Source organism: Engraulis encrasicolus, chromosome 7 (genome assembly GCF_034702125.1).
Source record: "Engraulis encrasicolus isolate BLACKSEA-1 chromosome 7, IST_EnEncr_1.0, whole genome shotgun sequence".
Lineage (NCBI taxonomy): Eukaryota > Metazoa > Chordata > Actinopteri > Clupeiformes > Engraulidae > Engraulis > Engraulis encrasicolus.
The window spans coordinates 4,213,184-4,234,601 of record NC_085863.1 but is presented as its reverse complement, the minus strand read 5'-3'; the positions used below and the strand labels follow the sequence as shown (position 1 = coordinate 4,234,601).

The window sequence follows — 21,418 nt, the reverse complement described above, 5'->3', positions numbered from 1 at the left end:
AGGCTATTTCTCGCTATTTCTCTCTCTCTCTCTCTCTCTCTCTCTCTCTCTCTCTCTCTCTCTCTCTCTATCTATCTATCTATCTATCTATCTATCTATCTATCTATCTATCTATCTATCTCATCTCTCTCTCTCTCTCTCTCTCTCTCTCTCTCTCTCTCTCTCTTTCTCTCTCTCTCTCTCTCTCCACCTGTCTTCTGGAAGGGCACGAGTTATTGGTGGGCATACGAAAGCTGTACTTTGAGCCCAGAGGTTATTGAAGGTCGTGGACGGCCAATAGCAAAATAAAACCCTGTGTGGGCAAAAGGCTGTCACTAGCACTACTAAGAGAGGTCCTGATGGAAGAGACTAACTTTGCAGACTCTGTGCAGCAGATGACTTTGTCTACTTCCTGGCGGTGGGCTTGAACTCATTCACTAAAGAGAGAGAGAGGTTCCATTGGCTCATTGTTTCCGGGTTCTATTATTGCAAGGGAGAGGGGGGAAATCCCCCTTTAGACAGACCTAAGCAGACCTACGGACTGTTCTATTCAATGCTAGGAGTATTATGACACGCCCCTTTAGGCAGACCAGATCCTGGTCATGTTAGGTGCCCATAGCAACCTATTACATTGGCATATCTCTATACTTAAAGAATCTCTGGTAAAGACACCGGGACAGAATGCGGAGTGGGAATATGAGTCCGTGTTTGTCTGGGAGGGTTTCTTTAAGGTTCTCAACCTTTTTTTCACGCCCCCTGGACCTCACCCTAAGCCTCCCAACGCCCCCTTGACCTCATCATAAGCATTAAAAGCTATTAAAAAATGTAAATGGATTATGCCGCCAACTAAGCACCGCCCCATCTCAACTAGGGGTGGTACGGTTCACAAAATTCACGGTTCGGTTCATATCACGGTGTCAAGGTCACGGTTTTCGGTTCTCTACGGTTCTTTTTTTTTAGTTCATGATAAATGGTGCACTGGCTAATAGAATCGGACTTATCACTAAATATCCTACATATGGTTTGTATAGGCTTATAATGTGAAAATGGTGTGATTTTAATTGTGTCATCCTCTGATTTGGTCTTATACGCTAATGTTTTAATCAGAGAGACTGGATAAGATACTCCTAGAATCTGTTCTAGATCTGTCTAGAATATGTTTTACATATTTTTCTGGGCAGTACATGAATTGCGATTTGCGATGGATTGCACGGTTCAGTTCAGTATGTGTGTGAATTGTACGGTTTCGATTTTCGGTGCGATTTGTGCCATCCCTAATGTCAACTGTATCCTTATCAACGTCCCCCTAGGGCTCCCCACCGGCTGTACCGCCCCCATTGAGAAACACTGCTCTAGTGGATGTGAGTGTGTGTGTCTGTCAGGGTTTCTGGTGTGAATATGAGTGGGAGGTGTTCGCAGCTTCCTGCAGCTGTAGCTGTTGGCATCTCAGTGTAGAGGTCACACTTTGACCTTGAGCCAGTGGGTTGTCTACCTGTGTGTGTGTGTGTGTGTGTGTGCGCGCGAGTGTGCGTGTGTGTGCGAGTGCGTAGGTGCGTGCGTACGCACGTGCGAGCGTGTGTGTGTAGGTGCATGTGTGTGTGTGCATTTGTGCCAGTGATGGCCAGAAAGTCGCTTCCCCTTGGGCCGGCTGCGGAGGCACTCTGACTCTTGGCTTTCCCACAGAGGCATTTTTTGGGGTATATTTCTCTACTTTTACTTCCAAGTAGCTCCATGTTGTATCTAGGCCATTATACAGGCTGCATGCATGTCCTATATCTTCTTATTTCCAGGACACTCCAGTCCGGACTACCCAAATAGATTTTTGCTTTTTTACGCAGTCTACATTAATGGAGATCACAGAGTTAACACGACACCACCCAAGGTGGACCCAGGAGTAAAGTTTTTTTTGTTTTTTTTTTGTTTTTTAAATTCTAGCAACACAATGCACTGCACCAGGACTATACATTATGATGCATACCACTGAAATCTATTGTTTTCAATGGAGTACCACCCACAGGAAAAGCTTTTGAAGGAGCACACATTTGCCGCGGAGGGATGGAAAAATGCTCCAAAACTGTGCTAGATCATGACAAACTATGATTTTCAACAAATCTGTGTGTTTTGCCATTACTGACTATTGCGGCTAAAATGTCCAATGCTATTTGAAGAATGCCAGTTCATCAACGACAGCCAGCTACTGTAGTGAGCTGTCCTGTACTCATATCCTGTAGCCCTCAAGTCATCACCACACACACACACACACACACACACACACACACACACACACACACACACACACACACACACACACACACACAGAGATCGTAAGGCTCACTGAACAGACAAGAGTGTGAAAGTGTCACAGCACTGCAAAAAAACAAAAAAAATCATCACACTGTCTTCTATTCCAAACCCATATCCTGTCCCCCCCAGTACTGTCTTCTATAGATCCAGTCGATAGTTGGAAACCGCTTGTTTTCCCCTCCGTATCCCCCACCCGCCTGCTGTATGTAGTGGCTAAACAAACTGTTCTTCCATGTCTAATGACGGGCAGTGATTGGCACCACACGACCAGTGGGCGGAGCATACGGAGGGGAAAATAAGCAGTTTCATGGGCGGGCCAGAGGTGAAGACTGGATGTATTCTGCCCTACAAAACAAGAACGCAGTAACTCAGATTTTGGCAAACTGAGAAAAAAGGCTTCCTATATCTAAACTCAATTTCTACCATTTTCGAGTTAGTGCGTTCTTGTTTTGCACGGCAGTATTCCCAAAGCCATGTCCTGTCAGGTGATGACTGGATCTATTCCCAACCCCACGTTCTGTCCCCTCAGCTAAAAGCTGCACGCTTAACATCCTCACAAGGGCGACCCGCAGCACCTCAGGCACACTGCAGCACACTCTGGACCTCCTTAGTAGAAGAACAAGGTCCGGATTTGTAATGTGTTCTTGAAGAAAGGAAGATGTTATTCTCTCTCTCTCTCTCTCTCTCTCTCTCTCTCTCTCTCTCTCTCTCTCTCTCTCTCTCTCTCTCTCTCTCTCTCTCTCTCTCTCTCTCTTTCTCTCTTTCTCTCTCCATATTGTGCACAGGTTTAGTGTCTTAACTGTCTGGCAAATTCTCCAGGAGTGCTATTTTTGCAATATACTTTTGCAAAAGGGGTGGCAACAAACTAGGTTTACCTCAAAAGTGGTGTAGACATGTCACCATCATCCACACCTTAAATGGCGCGGGCCCATGCTTAGGGGTGACATCTATTTCCCTTTAGGCCGTACCTCGCTCTGTTAGGATCTGTTTGCTTATTCGACGTCATCGAGTGCAATGCTGCTGTTGAGATGCACATACACATGCACACACACACACACACACACACACACACACACACACACACACACACACACACACACACACACACACACACACACACACACACACACACACACGCACACTGCACTTTCTGCACTAAACCCAAACATACACACACTGACACACAACTCATACTCACACACATACACACACACACACACACACACATACACAGGTACACACACACAGACGCACACCGCACTTTCTACCTGCACTAAACACACACACACACACACACACACGCACACGCACACGCACACAAAACACATACAAACACACACACACACACACATACTGCTGCTGGTGTATTTAATAAAAACCTTTTTTAATTATTTATTTCTTCAAATGCTACTATTACTATGTCAGAACGCTATAAAGGACTTTTAGAAAAAGCACAACAAAATACCTCCTCTTAATGTATGTTCTCTACAAGTCTTCTGTTGTCCAGTCTTGCACTTTAAATGTCTGTATGAGCAATGTCTACGTCCATACTGTCTATGTCCATGTATGAGTACTGTCTATGTCTATACTGTCTATGTCCTTACCTAGATTAGTCTATGTCTGCATGGGAGAGCAAGAAACGCAATTTAAAATTCTTTGTATGACCAGTGTAAAGAAATTGACAATAAACTTGACTTGACTTGACTTGACTTGACTTGAGATCTTCATCATAACCTCAAGAAGACTGAACCTGCTGTTCTCTCTCACTCACTCACTCACTCACTCACTCACTCACTCACTCACTCACTCACTCACTCACTCACTCACTCACTCACACACGACACACACACGACACACACACGACACACACACGACACACACACACACACACGACACACACACACAGACACACAGACACACTCTCTCTCTCTGAACCCACTATCCTCTATCCCTCTATCCTCTCACTCTGTTTATTTCACTGCAGTTCTCTCTCTCTCTCTCTCATAAACTCACACTCACACACACACACACACTCACTCACTCTCTCTCTCTCTTGCACGCAGGTACACGCACACGCTTGCACGCTCACGCAGACATCCCTTCAAACATGCTTTTCCTGCTTTTTCCACTGTTCCTCTGTTTAGTAAGTGGCGATAAGTGTGGTAGACAAACACTCTTCCTCAGTCAGTTCGCCAGGCTGGCTGTATCTCCAGGGTCCTGCTGCCTAGCGGGGAGCCTCCTACTAGCGCTGCGCATCCCTCTAATACAGTGATTCTCAAAGTGTGGTCCGGGGACCACTAGTGGTCCGCGACACAGCTCATGTGGTCCTAAGGGGATTTCTAATTTTCCAAGACAAGCTAGCAGTAGGCTTTATTTGTAGGCCTAACATTATTACAAAGATAAGCATAGCTGAAGTCTTATTTTCTTCACAATAACCACATAATACATGTGAATAAAAAGTGAGTGATCTGCATTTAAATTAGCAGTGTCAAATTTGCAACCCCTCAGCTGTCAATTCAGATAACAGGTGGTCCCTAAACATTTTTGGGGAGACAAAGTAGTCCTTGGCCTGAAAAATTTTGAGGAACACTGTTCTTACAGTACAATACCACAGTGGCAGCAAAGCTTCCTCCTCCATTATTCCCTTTTTGATAATCCTCATCCTACTGCTACTGCTACTGCTAATTCCTCTGTCTCTCCTCTCCTCACTCGTTGTCATCTCGTCTCTCCAGCCCCTCTGGCAGACTGCAGTTTGGCCTACTTTTATTTCCCAGTCTTGCAAGCTTACAGTACTAGCGCCGCCAACTTACAAATATTTCATCATTTATTTGCTTATAGTGGTGGAGGTGCTATTATTTTCTGGAAGTACAGTAGGCTATGTGGGCTCTCCCCAAAGCAAGAGAAAATTGATTTTGCGATTTTTGCAGTTTGAACAAATCTAAAATAAAACTTTCCGCTTTTGTGTTCTCCAGAGGATTGAGTCCTGAAATGGATTTCAATAGAAAGCGTAGCGGCCATAAGAGATCGTCAGAGTGAGATTGATTGTGTGGCTCATTGTCCCCACAGTCCAATTTTGGTGGCGCATGGGGGAATAGTGGGATTTTATTTTGAAATAAGGTCAGCAGATCTAAATTGTGTACGAACCCTCCAAAAAGCAGACCGCTGACGCTTTTTTTTTGACACTTAATAACTTTGTGTGAGTGCGTGTGTGTGTGTGTGTCAGTGTGTGTGTGTGAGAGAGAGAGAGAGCACTGCCTTGGGCTGAATGTATGTAAGAGTGAGTTATATATGGTTAATATACTGTATGTGTAATGATGTGTGTAATGTCTTCTGTATGTATGTGTGTATGCTACGTACTTGACACCTTAATTTCCCCCTGGGATCAATAAATGATACTCTTCTCTACCCTCTACCCCCAACTGAACAACAGACATGGTGGCTTATAGATTCTCTGCACACGACTAAAAATTCATCGCCATGTGCTTTGGTTTGTTATGGTGCCTTCATGTGGCTTACTACACTTAGTCATCTTGATCCTCTCAGTCTCTTTCTTCTATTGGTATACACTCTGTCTCCATCTCTCTCTCTATCTGCTCTCTGTCTCCCTCTCTCTCTCTCTCTGCTCTCTGCTCGCTCCTCATGATGTGTGTGTCTCTCTCCTTCTCAGGGTTTTGACCAGTTGAGGATAGAGGGTTTAATATGTGTCTCTCTCCTTCTCAGGGTTTTGACCAGTTGAGGATAGAGGGTCTGCTGTGTGACGTGACGCTGGTGGCGGGGGACGGGGACGAGGCCTTTCCAGTCCACAGAGCCATGATGGCCTCCTCCAGCGACTACTTCAAAGCAATGTTTACAGGTAAGGGGAAACACACCTTTGTACAACAATGGTTACTCGTTAGAGGGCACACCTTTATACAGCATTGTTTACAGGTAAAACACAGAAACACACCTTTATACACCAATGTTTACAGGTAAGAGAAAGAAACACACCTTTATACAACAATGGTTACTTGTTAGGGGACACACCTCTCTATGCAGCAATGTTTACAGGTAAGGGGAAACACACCTTTATACACCAAATGGTTACTCGTTAGAGGGCACACCTTTATACAGCAGTGTTTACAGGTGAAAGACTTAAGTCTTATTTACAGATGAGAGACGCTGAGGTGAAACACGCCTTTATAAAGTGTTAACTGAAGAGCTTTCTTCTGATGACTAACATGCGACCCATCTTTCCTTGACTGCTACCTCCTGTGTTTCACCTGAAATTTTACAATGGGTTTTCATTGCACCCTGAACAATTAAGTTGCGGTTGTGATCTTGGTATTTGGTCTGTACGATCATGATGTCTCTTCTTCATCAGAATCCCTCGTTTAATTTGCCGCCCTTTAAAGGGACACTGTGTGAGATTTGTAGTTGTTTATTTCCAGAATTCATGCTGCCCATTCACTGATGTTACCTTTTTCATGAATACTTAACACCACCATCAAATTCTAAGTATTCATTATGACTGGAAAAATAGCACTTTTCATACATGAAAAGGGGGATCTTCTCCATGGTCCGCCATTTTGAATTTCCAAAAAAAAAGTCATTTTTAGCTGCAAAAATGACTCTACATGGACCATACTAGAAAATATTTGTTTATTACTTTGTAAACTTTCATGTAAAGATCAAATTTGGCAATAGGCAGCCCTGTTTCAATGAGCAACATAGTTGCAGTACCTCATTTGACCATTTCCTGCACAGTGTACCTTTTCAAGTTTGTACAGTGCTGATTGGCACTTCGTTGAGGGGTAGATGGACAGAACAGAGGGAGTAAAAATCCACCAGTGTGGACATTTCCTTTGGGGTTGCAGGTTGACCATTTTAGGAAAATGTACTATTATGACATCACGTTGGGGGTTCCGCAGGCTCATAGGAGTCTATGTAGAACCTTAGAATCTTGGGGGAGTTCCCCCAACGTGATGTCATACCTGCAACCCCACCTTTAACTTTCCAGACATTGTTGGAGATGTTCTCTGCTATATTGTGGACATTTGGCCTTTCGTACTGTTTTCAGGCCGACAAGAACGGTGCCGGCGCCCGCACCAGTTAAGTTCGGAACTGAAGTGTGTTCATTACCGGGCTCTGAACTTTTTCGCATGTGTTACTCGGATGCACCTGCTGACGTCCACGTTGTCGTCACGGTTCACAGCGAAAAACCAAGTATTCTTTCTGGTTTGCATTGTGAACCAACTATCCAGTTCCCGAACACTCAGACCTGCAGTGTGAACGCGGCGAATGGTTCGAGATTAGGTGTGGGAAGGGGAACGGGCGGTCGGGCAGTCGGGCACGGTTCTCCGTCGGCCAGAACGCGCCTTCAGTCAGGCTTTCATATCTCAGACAGGACAGCAGTGCCTTTGTGTGCCGAGTGGATTGGCTTGAGCGAGAGTAAAAGGCCTGTCCTGATGGATTGAGAGGGCGACTGGAGAGAGAGAGAGGAACAGGGAGGTGACGAGAGGGACTGTACACACAGGAGGTGGAAGAGGTGGTGTGTGTGTTTGGGGGGGGTCGGTAGTGGTGGTGACAGACAATGAAAAATTGTTGGGGTGTGGGCAGACAGGTATGTAGGGGAGGTAGATGGGACGGAAAGATGAAAGACAGAGACTGAGGACCAATGTTTTGTTTTCTCAGGAGAGAGAGAGAGCGATAAGAAACGTATTCCTACAGAATAGGCGAGACAGAAGGCCATGAGAAGGAGCGGGATTGCAGAAGTGACGAGGCCTTGAAGAAAGAGCTTTGATGTGTCTTCAGTGGAGCAGAAAATCAAGCCGGTGTTGTTACAGTGACAGATAAGGCAGAAAATAAACGTATCCCCTGGAAGAAGAGAAGAGAAGAGAAGAGAAGAGAAGGGATGAGAAGAGAAGAGAAGAGAAGAGAAGAGAAGAGAAGAGAAGAGAAGAGAAGAGAAGAGAAGAGAAGAGAAGAGAAGAGAAGAGAAGAGAAGAGAAGAGAAGAGAAGAGAAGAGAAGAGAAGAGAAGAGAAGAGAAGAGAAGAGAGGAGAAGAGAGGAGAAGAGAAGAGAAGAGAAGAGAAGAGAAGAGAAGAGAAGAGAAGAGAAGAGAAGAGAAGAGAAGAGAAGGGATGAGAAACGCATACCTGAAGATGAGTTAGGTACTAGTCTCTGCCAGACTGAGGATCAAGAAGGGTGCTGCAAACGGCGTAGCTGAGTTTATAGTTGGATCAGAGGAAGGAGGACATCTCTATAAAAGCATACCGTACACATATTGGTTTTATTGCTTTGTATTAATGTTGTTTTATAGCAGGTTAAAATGGTTTCACCAAGATTGTCCCAAGAAAACAGCCATCTGTGCCTGGAATGTGATGAATTTGTGAATGCTTAAAACATATTCATATGTGAAAGAAAGCTTAATGCATACACTCTGATTACTTGATTTAGAGTCATCAGCCCTATTTGGGGTGTTGTCGCGATGGTATTTGAGTGTAGGGAAATTGTAGCCTGATTATAATCGACTTTCATATCCCTTCAAGACTTCGTCTGACCTAAAGCATAACAATTAACGTTTCCTAAACGGCGCGGTTGACCCACCTCCGTTGGTTTGCTACACGTCAAGTTCAGAAAAAGTTGCGCTGAAGTTTAAACCCAACATTTTCTTAGTCCCAATAGAACGTCTCTGCTTAAACTACGTCACTGCTTTGAAGACGCCTCTACCCAGGGCCGTTGGAGCTGCTCAAAGTTGATTGCTCACCAACAAAGTGGGTGGAGTTCCCGAGTTCTCTGGAGCTCAGAAAGTACTTGAATTGCTCTTGACCTGACTAGTAGCAGCGCTTAAGGTCTGGCGAGGGAAATTGGGCCATCAGACCTCCTATGCTCAAGTTTTCATGTCGCCATATTTGCTGTAACTGCCATTATAAATACAGTAAATGGAGCAATTGGATCAGTCAGAGGGATCGTTGTTGCTGTGGGTGTTCCTTTTAGTCCTTTTTGAGTGCCTTTTTGTTCGCTTAACCAGAGCAGAGGTGTTCAGGAGCTGTTTCCAGATCCAGTTGGTGCGTGCGTGCCTGTGTGAGTGCCTGAGTGCCTGCCTGCATGCCTGCCTGCCTGCGTGCATGCCTGTCTGCGTGCCTGCCTGCCTGCCTGTGTGCCTGCGTGCCTGCCTGCGTGCCTGCCTGCCTGCCTGCCTGCCTGCGTGCGTGCCTGCGTGCGTGCCTGCCTGCCTGCCTGCCTGCCTGCCTGCGTGTGTGCCTGCGTGTGTGCGTGTGTGCCTGCGTGCGTGCGTGCGTGCCTGCGTGCCTGCGTGCCTGTGTGCCTGCGTGCCTGCGTGCATGCCTGCCTGCGTGTGTGCCTGCGTGTGTGCCTGCGTGCCTGCGTGCGTGCCTGCGTGTGTGCCTGCGTGCGTGCCTGCGTGTGTGCCTGCGTGCGTGCCTGCCTGCGTGTGTGCCTGCGTGCCTGCCTGTGTGCCTGCCTGCGTGTGTGCGTGCGTGCCTGCGTGCCTGTGTGCCTGCGTGCGTGCCTGCGTGCCTGCCTGCGTGCGTGTGTGCCTGTGCGTGTGTGCCTGCGTGCGTGCCTGCGTGCGTGCATGCGTGCCTGCCTGCGTGCCTGCCTGCGTGTGTGCTTGCCTGTGTGCCTGCCTGCGTGTGTGCCTGCCTGCCTGCCTGCCTGCCTGCCTGCGTGCCTGCGTGTGTGCCTGCGTGTGTGCCTGCGTGCCTGCCTGCCTGCGTGTGTGCCTGCGTGCGTGCCTGCGTGCGTGCCTGCTTCCCACTGACTAGTGACTCATCTTCTCTTCAGCTGTCTCTTCTCCGCTTCACACTTTGTTCTTCTGGTTTCACACCTTGTCCATCCATCACCCACTCTCTCTCTCTGCCCATCTCTCTCTCTCTCTCTCTTTCTCTCTCTCTCTCTCTCTCTCTCTCTCTCTCCCCCCATCTCTCTCTCTGTCTCTCTCTGTCTCTCTCTGTCTCTCTTTATCTCCCTCTCTCTCTCTCTCTCTCTCCCCCCATCTCTCTCTCTCTCTCTCTCTCTCTTCTGCTCTCTCTCTCTCTCTCTCTCTCTCTCTCTCTTCTGCTCTCTCTCTCTCTCTCTCTCTCTCTCTCTCTCTCTCTCTCTCTCTCTCTCTCTCTCTCTCCCATCTGTCACCCTTTTAGAAGGCTGTGTGTGGACACTGTGACGTCTTGTTTGTTTATCTCTCCCTAAATGAGAATTGGGTTAGGCTGTTAGGCTGTGGCTGTTAGGCTGTGTATCTCCAGGGGTCATGCCTTGTTTCTTCTCTACGGGTGTTGCATTTAATCATCTTAGCCCACACTCCCCCACCACCCCCACCCCACACACACACACACACTCTCTCCCCCTCCTCCTCCCTTCCTCCACCCCTCATCTTCCATGTCTCTCTCGCTTTTGCGCTCTCTCTTTCTTCTTCTGTCTCTGTATTTCTTGTTATTACTACTATTCTATTATTTTGGGACATTTCTCCTCCTCTCTGTGTGCTGTATGTGTTGGGATAGTATCTTTGTGTATGCATTTATGTACCTGACTGTGTACATTGATATCCACGCTCCACTCCATCTCGTCATCTCTCGTCATTTCTCCTTATTTCTCCTTATATCTCATCTCTCCCCATTTCTCCTTATATATATCTCCTTATTTCCTGATGTTTGTCGGACTGGCAGCGTTGTCAGTCTGCTAGTGCCTGTAGCCCTTCTGTCTGATGTAGCGCTAGCAACTGCTACCAAAATAGTAATGACGCGCCCCCTGTAACCATGGATTATACAGTGGATTACCAACACACTTCTTTCACCCACAGTCTCTCTCACTCCCTCTTTCACCCACAGTCTCTCTCTCCTCTTCTTCATTCCTTCTCCCTACCACCTCTCGCCCCCTGAGGTGGGATAAAGCAGGAGGATTTGATGTGTACTTCACACTACTCTGCCCAACAAAGCAAATAGGCAGTAGTACCTACGCCTACCTACAGTATCAACTATAAAATGATCCTATTGTCCAACTTCAGGTAGATTATTGATGTGGCAGTTTTGTTCATTTATATTACCTCATTCTTCCTCATTCTTTACAGAGTAATCATTTAAATTAACTTTATATTCTGATATACTATATGTCATTAAAATCATTATAACCGATTTTCAACAGTAACTGCCTTTTTTATCTGTAGGGCCCTCCCTCTCTCCTCTCCTCTCCTATCCTCTCCCTCCATCTCTCCTCTCCTTCCCTCCATCTCTCTCTGCCTCCCTCTCTTCTCTCCTCTCCTTCCCTCCATCTCTCTATCCCCTCTCTTCTCTCCTTCCCTCCCTCTCTTCTCTCCTCTCCTCCCTCCATCTCTCTACATCCCTCTCTTCTCTCCTCTCCTTCCATCCCTCTCTTCTCTTCTCTCCTCTCCTCCCTCCATCTCTCTACATCCCTCTCTTCTCTCCTCTCCTCTCCTTCCCTCCATCTCTCTACTCCCTCTCTTCTCCCCTTCCATCCCTCTCTTCTCTCTGCATCCCTCTCTTCACCTCCCACCTCTCGCCCCCCTTAGGTGGGATAAAGGAGAGGGATTTCATGTGTACTCTTAAGCTATTTATATGTTCTATTGCTAACACACATCTCTCCCACCTCTCTCCCTCTCTCTCTCTCTCTCTCTCTCTCTCTCTCTCTCTCTCTCTCTCTCTCTCTCCCACCTCTCTCTCTCTCTCTCTCTCTCTCTCTCTCTCTCTCTCTCTCTCTCTCTCTCTCTCTCCACCTCTCCCTCTCTCTCCCACCTCTTCTCTCTCCTCCTCCTCTCCTTTCTCTCCCCCTCTCCTCCTCCTCTCTCTCTCTCTCCTCCTCCTCTCTCTCCCCCTCTCCTCAGGTGGTATGAAGGAGCAGGATCTGATGTGTATAAAGCTCCACGGCGTGAACCGGATTGGTCTGAAGAAGATCATCGACTTCATCTACACGGCCAAGCTCTCGCTCAACATGGAGAACCTGCAGGACACGCTGGAGGCCGCCAGCTTCCTACAGATCCTCCCCGTGCTCGACTTCTGCAAAGTCTTCCTCATCTCCGGGGTAAGGGGACATTATATCCTACATACAGTCCCAAGAAAAAGTTTGTACACCCTTTGAAATTTCTTACATTTCTGTCAAAATTGGTCATAAAGCATGATCTGATCTTCCCGGAAATCACAAGAAGGAACAACCAGAGTCTGCTTTAACTAATTCAACCCAAGCATTTACAAGTTTACTTATTTTCATTGGCCATAAGATGTAAACATTCACAGGACAGAAAGGCATAAGTAAGTACACCCTTGCATTCAATAGGTTTTAACCCTAAGTTTGTCGCAATAACCTCAACCAGATGTTTCCTGTAGTTGCAGATCAGATTAACAAAACAATCTGGATGTATCTTGACTCCCTCTTCTTTAGAAAACTGCCCTTCTGCAGCAAGGTTTCTGGGATATCTGGAGTGAATAGCTTTCTTGACTTCATGCCTGATCATCTCAAATGTTTTTTGTCAGAGCTTTGACTGGGCTATTCCAGAATGTGTATTTCATTGTTATGAAGCAATTCAAAAGTCAATTGCCTCTAAAATATGGGTTGTTGTCCCATTTCAGCACCCATCCTCTTGTGTGCCTCAACTGTGTGACAGACTACCTCACATTTTTTCTGTAAAATATCTCAATGAACTTCTGAGTTCATTGTTCCACTAATAATAGCAAACTGACAAGGGCCTGAGGCACCAAGGTAGCCGCATATAATGATTCTCCCGCCACCATACTCAAAGGTGGAGATGATGTTTTGGTGAAGGTGTGGTTCTCCAGTTCTCCTCCAAACATGATACTATGTGTTCCCCTGAAAAATTCAACTTTGGTTTCAACGTTGGTCTACAGAATATTTTGCAGTAATTTTATGAAGCATATAAATGCTTTTTCGCAAACCTCAAATGTGCAGCAATATTTTTTTGGACAGAAACCCCATTAATTTTAGATTGGCAGAATGAACCCCATTTTTAGTTATTCTTGGTTACATCTCCACTTCTGAGTATGGTGGCGGGAGCATCATTATATGCGGCTACCTTGCTGCCTCAGGCCTTTGAAAGTTTGCTATTATCAGTGGAGCAATGAACTCAAGTTTATTGTGATATTTTACAGAAAAAACGTGAGGAAGTCTGTCACACAGTTGAAGCACATAAGAGGATAGGTGCTGAAATGTGACAACAACCCATACTTTAGAAGCAAATCTAAATTAGAATGCCTTCATAACAATGAAATACACATTCTGGAATAGTCCAGTCAAAGCCCTGACTAAAAATAATTGAGATTATATGGCATGAAGTCAATAAAGCTATGCACTCCAGACATCCCAGAAACCTTGCTGACGAGAGGCAGTTCTCTAAAGAAGAGGGAGACAAGATACATCCAGATATTTTTGTTAATCTGATCTGCAACTACAGGACAAGTCTGGTTGAGGATATTGCAACTAACTGAGGGTTAAAACCTATTTAATGCAAGGGTGTACTTACTTATGCCTTGCTGTCCTGTGAATGTTATAGCCTTATGGCCAATAAAAATATGATAACATGTAAATGTTTGTGTGGAATTAGTTAAAGCAGACTCTGATTGTTCCTTCTTGAGATTTCCGGGAAGATCAGACCATGTTTTATGATAAATTTTGACAGAAATGTAAGAAATTTCAAAGGGTGTACAAACTTTTTCTTGGGACTGTATGTTCTATTACATTACATGCTCTGTCTGTCAGTCTGTTGTTTTCTATATACGTATGTGGTGGTGTTGTCTGCTCGACTTCTGCAAAGTCTTCCTCATCTCGGGGGTAAGGGGACATTATATTATGAAAAAATATATCCAAGGCACTCTTCTTCTGGGTTAAAAAGCTTTTAATAAACAGCTAGTTCATAGTAGAACGGTTAAAAATTGCCAACATGTTTCGGCCGACAATGGCCTTCTTCAGGGCTGTAAAAACATTTCAAATCTCCCCCCACTTCCCTATATGCATGTGAACGTCATCAAGTTCTGGTGCGCGTCGCGCAGGTCTCCAAACCGTGCGCGCCTGTGAACGTGCGCGCCATCTGGTTACTCCCGTCCGTGCTCGCACAGGTGCCCAAAACAAATATGGTAGACACCTGCTGTCCTTACACCTTATAGGCTACAAGAAAAACAGAGAGTATCATAAACCATTCTTAAAAAACATCAACACTTCATAGTAACTAACAAATATCAGAGAAATGAAATCATGTCGATGTTATCATTCAAACCCGGATATTGCATGGCATTTAAACTGTGTATCCATCTGCTCTCTTTTTGGTTAAGCAGTCTTTGTCTATCCCCTCTTCGTGTATTCAAAGGGATGTGGTCAATGCCTATTGCTTTTACAGCATTGCTTTTACATTGCTTTTTATGTTTTTACAGCCCTGAAGAAGGCCATTGTCGGCCGAAACATGTTGGCAATTTTTAACCGTTCTACTATGAACTAGCTGTTTATTAAAAGCTTTTTAACCCAGAAGAAGAGTGCCTTGGATATATTTTTTCATTGACTTGGATGGATCCTTCGTAAAGGATAACCAAAGAGCACCTTCGCCAAAACTTCAGTGAACGCCGAAGCCCTCTGACCCTTTTTCTTTGTTCTGTGGCACAACATTATATTATATTGGCGGTGTTGTGGTTCAGGGCCGAAACACCGCAGAGAAGGCTGGATACCACCTGACGATATCTGCTTCTGGCGTAAGGCTACAGCTACCTACCTACCTTTTTTGTCCGTCAATTTTGCTAGATTTTCCATTAATAATTTGTCTGGTAATATTGCTAGAAATACAACCCTAGGCTAAGAATATGGTGGGTGGGCAGGGCCTGCAGGATCCTGCAGATCCTCCCCGTGCTCGACGTCTTCCTCATCTCCGCGGTAAGGGGACAACTTAACGTTACATTGCATTACATTATGGTACAGTAAAGGGGTGTTGTCTGCTAGACTTCTGCAAAGTCTTCCTCATCTCCGGGGTAAGGGGACATTACATTGCGCTACTTAACATTACATTAGATGCTCTTGGTGATGTTGACTTCTGCAAAGTACTTGTAATTCTCCTTGTAGTCTGTTGTTTCAAATGTATTTGGTGGTGATGTGTGCTCGAAGTCTTTCTCATCTCCGGGGTAAGGGGACAACATTGCATTAGGTGCTCTTACAGTCTGTTGTTTTAAATGGACTTAATGTGAGATTAAATGAAATGTACGGTACTTACTGTGCGATTCTTCTGCAAAGTGTTTCTTATCTCCAGGGTAAGGGGACAACATTACGTTGTATTACATTACATGCTTTATCTGTCAGTCTGTGGTTTAAAATGTGCTTCGTGGTGTTGTCTGCTCGACTTCTGCAAAGTCTTCCTCATCTCGGGGGTAAGGGGACGACTTAACGTTACATTGCATTACCCAAGCTACTTTCAAGTCGATGGAACATGAGACGTTGCGTTGTTAAGTGAGTATAACGAGCAAGTATCTGGGACGATTCAGATACCAGTATCAATATTGGTGAAGCCCTACTTACTAAGTGTTCATGTGTATTGGATTTATGGAGCTTTCCTACTTACCAACTCAGTGGTCCCTAGACAGTCTTACCCTGCGACTTTCAAAAGATGACAAAGCAAAGTCAATATTCAGATTGTGGGGAGTATAGCTATTTAGCAACACAGCAATATACAACAACAGCAGCAAGGAAACTGAAAGTACAAACGCGCACGCCACGTACACATGTTGTTACCAGTGGTGATGACTCTACCCTATCTAACGCCTCACACTTAAGCAGTCATTACACCAGTGTTTCCCAAACTTGTTTGTCTTGTTTTTTTTAATAAAAATATGTATTTTACGATAATCCCTTAAGTGGAGAATATTTATTTCCCTGCACTGGTGCCTTTGAAAAACACTACAAGTACTGCATTGGCAGGTTATAATGACTACCTAGATGAGCATTGGCAGTTTATAATGACTATGATTAGGGCTAGAGATGGCTCTCCCCTCCCAGAGTGAAGCCTCACCGCTGCCTTGCTGTCCGGTGTATCCCTTCAATAAAGCTAGAGACACTGGAGAAGATAAGATCAGATATTATACTCTATGAATCTCTGGTAAAGTCATGTACTGCTATCATCTGGTCCTCATATCTCCCTCTATACCTAATCTTTCAGACCAGAGGGGGGTATACTAAGAAGCTGGTTTCAGGAGTAAACCAAGAGGTAAATCATCTAATAGAAGAGCCTGGAGTCCACATTTTGTTAAGACCATGAGGACTCCAGGCTCTTCTATTAGATGATTTACCTCTTAACTTAACCTGCTTTACTCCTGAACCTGATTCTTAGTACGTATAGGCCCCAGGGCTGCAAGTCAAACTGTTTCCTCCTGTCCTTTCCTCTGTCCTCCTCTGGCCTTGTGACGCGAGGATTGACGTCATTGGTGGTCAGCATTTTTATTCAATATCTTGCAAAAACACAATTCAAAGGTAGTTTTCTCATTTGCCGTCTGGATGTTTAATTGGGGGGAAGGGAGCCCGCCCTCCACCAGTAATGGCTCTGAGCTGGTTGTCAGCGGGGAAACTTTGTTTGTTTCCTTTACAGAGGCAAGAGAGGCAATATGGAGGAAAGAGGCCCTACAGGAAAGGATGAGAGGAAGGGCTTTGACTTGCACCCAAAGGCAGTGATAAAGTGTGCCACATAAGCACATCAAACAAGTTAAAATGTGCACTCGAGTTCTCTCTCATTGCTAATTTATTTTGACCATGTTCACAGACGTGTTTCAGTCAGAGCCGTCATCACTGAACATGGTCAGAATAAATAAGCAATGAGACAGCTTGACAGGGCGGCGTTTTGACAGTCTAACTCGCTCCCGAAATTTGTCTTCAGTTTCGAGAAGTAGAGCACGCACGCCTATTCTCATCGCTATGAATGCACATCTCAGCATCCTCAGAATATAACGTGCTCTAGTGCTTTTCAGTGGTTTTTATTACAAGCACATGAAAAGGATTATTTGTAGAACTTCTGGCAATTTAATCTAAACGAGTCAACAATTGTTGTCAGATCCAAAACCCTCTACCTGCATGTGTGATGAGTTCACAAAGACGGGGTGAATTGCTATCAATTAAGTGAACTTAAAATATCAGTCCATCTGATTTTAAAAGTGCTTTTCAAAAATGAAATTTTACAGATGTTTGTCATGGCTTTTAGACAGGGTTTTGCATCACATCTCTTCACTTGTTTTTTCCCTGATACGTTGTTTGACCTTTGGTGCCTTGAGTGACATATACACTGCGTTCAGGCACTTGATATTTGAGCTTTTTTAAATTTAAAATGTAGGTATGTTAGAGCTGAATTAGCACATTCTAATGCAAGATGAGGGTCCTAGCTTGTAAAACTTTTTTAATGTTTTTATATGCTGAGATGGCTGAGATATTTAGGTTTTCATAGGCAGAGGGCAACTTTTCCCAAAAAGGGCGTAGGCATTCAGCAGCCTTAGGCTCGAATGGGTTAAGTGTTATCTCTCCTGTTACCGATCAATACCGGTAATGATTATTATTTATTATTAAGTAGCTATTCATTATTAAAGCTTATCTGCAGGTGTCGCTGGACTGTGTGGAGGTGGGGAGTGCACTGCCAACACCCGCAACCTGACTTGCTTATTAAATGTGATTAATTAATAATTGTTAAATATGTCGTCTGTGACTGGTGTCATTTGATGACTGTGGGGAAGTGGGGCACATCGCCAACACCTACAACCTGACTTACAGGTAATGTGTTCTGTAGCCTACTGTTATACATGATTCAGGATTATTCATTAGTAATTATTAAATGTGTCACCTGTGCCAGGTATCGTTGGACAACTGCGTGGCGGGTGGGCGCTTAGCGAACATCTGCAGTACAACCTGACTTACTGTAATACTTATAAAAATAAGGAATTAATAATCAGTCATGACTTATTAATTCTTCTCTCCAGATGTGGTTGGACAACTGCGTGGAGGTCAAGCGCATCGCGAACATCTACAACCTGACTTACTGTAATACTCATTGAGTTAATTAACTAATAATCAGTAATTCATTCTTCATTCTTGTCTCCCCAGGTGTCGTTGGACAACTGCGTGGAGGTGGGCCGCATCGCCAACACCTACAACCTGACGGAGGTGGACAAGTACGTCAACAACTTCATCCTCAAGAACTTCCCCTCGCTGCTGGCCACGGGGGAGTTCGTCAAGCTGCCGTTCGAGCGGCTGGCCTTCGTGCTTGCCAGCAACAGCCTGAAGCAGTGCAGCGAGCTGGACCTCTTCAAGGCCGCCTGCCGCTGGCTGCGATACGAGGAGGGGAGCGGCGGCGGCGGTGGTGGAGGTGGTGGAGGTGGAGGCGGAGGTGGTGGAGGTAGGAGTTTGTTTGTTTTTATTAGATCAGGTATAGGGTTGGAGCAGGTTTGCACACTAATCAAGACAGAAAGGTCAAGCACAAGGAGTTTTATTTTATTTTAGTCAGAGCAAGGTAGAGCAGACGTTTCAGGCTGTTGCCATCATCAGTGCTCTCTGTGCTGTTTTTATTAGATCCCCATTAGCTTTTTATTTTACATTAGCTATTATGTACAAAAAATCACAGCCTCCATGACGGTACGATTTGATATCGATTTCTTAAGGCAGTGATTTGATTATTTTCGATACTTAAGAATGCCCCACGAAAACAAAACAATTACTTTTCCACTTCCATAATGTTATAGAACTAAGGCATTAGACAGGGGCCAGTGATTCGATTAATTATTTTCGATACTTAAAGCGGTATGCCACTATTTTGGGGCTTACATGTAAACTGTGTACACGGATCCATTGACTTTCACTAGCTTAGCGACATGCTCCCTCTTTTAACTGGTCTTAAAGCAAGACAGCGCTTAAGATGAAAAATAAGATACTTTACCACTTTTATAAACCCTGGCCAACGACTTTAACTGTATTAAGCCCCAAAATAGTGGCATACACCTTTAAGAATGCCCCGCAATACCAAGCGATGTGATTCGATTGTCGGCCATAGACAATGGCATCTATACATATCGATAATATTATTTCTCTACACCCCCTAGGTGGAGGTAGCGGAGGAGGAGGCAGCGGCGGTAACGGAGGATCGGGCGCCCGCATGGAGCACGCGGCGCGCCTCATGCGCAACATCCGCTTCCCCCTCATGTCCCCCAGCGAGCTCATCAACCACGTGCAGACGGTGGACTTCATGCGCACCGACAACACCTGCGTCAACCTGCTGCTGGAGGCCAGCAACTACCAGATGATGCCCTACATGCAGCCCGTCATGCAGTCCGAGCGCACCGCCATCCGCTCCGACTCCGCCCACCTGGTGACGCTCGGCGGCGTGCTGCGGCAGCAGCTGGTCGTCTCCAAGGAGCTGCGGCTGTTCGACGAGAAGGCGCACGAGTGGAAGGCGCTGGCGCCCATGGACGCGCCGCGCTACCAGCACGGCATCGCCGTCATCGGCAACTTCCTGTACGTGGTGGGCGGCCAGAGCAACTACGACACCAAGGGCAAGACGGCGGTGGACACGGTGTTCCGCTACGACCCGCGCTACAACAAGTGGATACAGGTGGCCTGCCTCAACGAGAAGAGGACCTTCTTCCATCTGAGCGCGCTCAAGGGATACCTGTACGCCGTCGGGGGCCGCAACGCCGCCGGAGAGCTCGGTAAGAATTAGCACGACGTTACGTTACATGACACTACACTACACTACACTACACTACACTACACTACATTACATTACATTACAGTCATGGAGCTTGGTAAGACTTGACATAACATGACATTACATTTCACGACACTACACTACACGACACTACATTGCATTACAGCCGTCAAGAAAATGAGGACTCTCTCCAGGCTCTTCTATTAGATAATTGACCTCTACCCACAAGGTTAGCTTAAGCTGGTTAACTACTGAACCAGCTTCCTAGTATATTTTTGGGCGGGAGTCCGCCGAATCTGGCAACACGTAATACAGGCAGATAGAGGAATAGAGAGAGAGAAAGAGAGAGGGAGAGAGAGGGAGGGAGGGAGGGGTTGACTGATTAAATCAGCCATGAGGTGACCCTAAGCTCGACGGGCATAAAATGTAAAATGATGGCATGCGTCTTCCTCCCGGCCTTCCTCTTGTGTCGTTATAGTTTGTGTAATGTATGAGTTTAGCCGCTGGATAGCCTTGAACGTTACGGTTCATATAAGTTTCCGAGGTGGTGGATATTAGCCTTGTGTGTCCTTATATTTCATGTAGTCTCCAGGTTGTGGATTGTGGGTTGTTATGGCAGAGACTTGGCATGTTAACCGGTAGCCGTTTAACCTGTAGTTGACCGGATCAATCTTAATTGGTTAAAATTTTCTCTGCCGGTTAGCCGCCCCGCCCCCGGTGCTGTGTTGCATGGAAGGTCGACTTTGTGCGTTATGTGTGCCTGTGCGCGGGTGCGACTGCGCTGGCAAAGCAATTGTTTTTCTAGTGGACAATGATTGGGGAAAATTCATAATACAAAGGGCACAAACTACCATAGTGTGACAGGAGCCTAACCATTCTAAAATGGGGGCATAACTTGTTTCACGGGCAGAGAATTTTCGGTTAACTGGTTAATTAGGCTCAGTAGCCGGTTAAGTTTTTTTTTTTTAAATTTTCGCCATCCCTAGCAGAGACATTCTAAAGGACTCAGAACTCGGAAAATCTTTGTTTTTAGTTCATATAATGTCCAAGTTGTGTTATAATTCATATAATGCCCAAATTGGCGGATATTGGTGGAGTGTGTTATAATTCATATAATGTCCAAGTTGGTGGATATTGGTGTTGAGTGTTGTAATGGCTCATGTAATGTCCTAGTTGGTGGATACAAACGGGGCAGGAAGAGATGAGCTTGGTATCCCCTAGCGATGGAAGTGATGCAATGCTGAAATATGTGAAGATGTCAAATAGTCTTAGATAGAGGTGGAATGCATGTTCTGTGTGCATGCATACTTTTGAGGTGTGTGTGTGTGTCTGTCTGTCTGTCTGTCTGTCTGTCTGTCTGTCTGTGTCTCTGTGTGTGTGTGTGTGTGTGTGTGTGTGTGTGTGTGTGTGTGTGTGTGTGTGTGTGTGTGTGTGTGTGTGTGTGTGTGTGTGTGTGTGTGTGT

The 21,418-nt window shown here is 45.5% G+C and overlaps 1 protein-coding gene across 2 annotated transcripts in view; it reads left to right on the top strand.

Annotated features, from left to right (window-relative positions):
* klhl13 (kelch-like family member 13) overlaps positions 1 to 21,418 on the top strand; it is a 97,640-nt gene that overhangs the window by 61,509 nt on the left and 14,713 nt on the right. For both annotated transcript variants that reach the window (XM_063202728.1, XM_063202727.1), the window contains 4 exons: positions 6,004 to 6,136; positions 12,120 to 12,316; positions 18,359 to 18,611; positions 19,390 to 19,956. In XM_063202728.1, the coding sequence (XP_063058798.1) occupies positions 6,004 to 6,136; positions 12,120 to 12,316; positions 18,359 to 18,611; positions 19,390 to 19,956 (1,150 nt within the window). The remainder of the gene's footprint in view (positions 1 to 6,003; positions 6,137 to 12,119; positions 12,317 to 18,358; positions 18,612 to 19,389; positions 19,957 to 21,418) is intronic.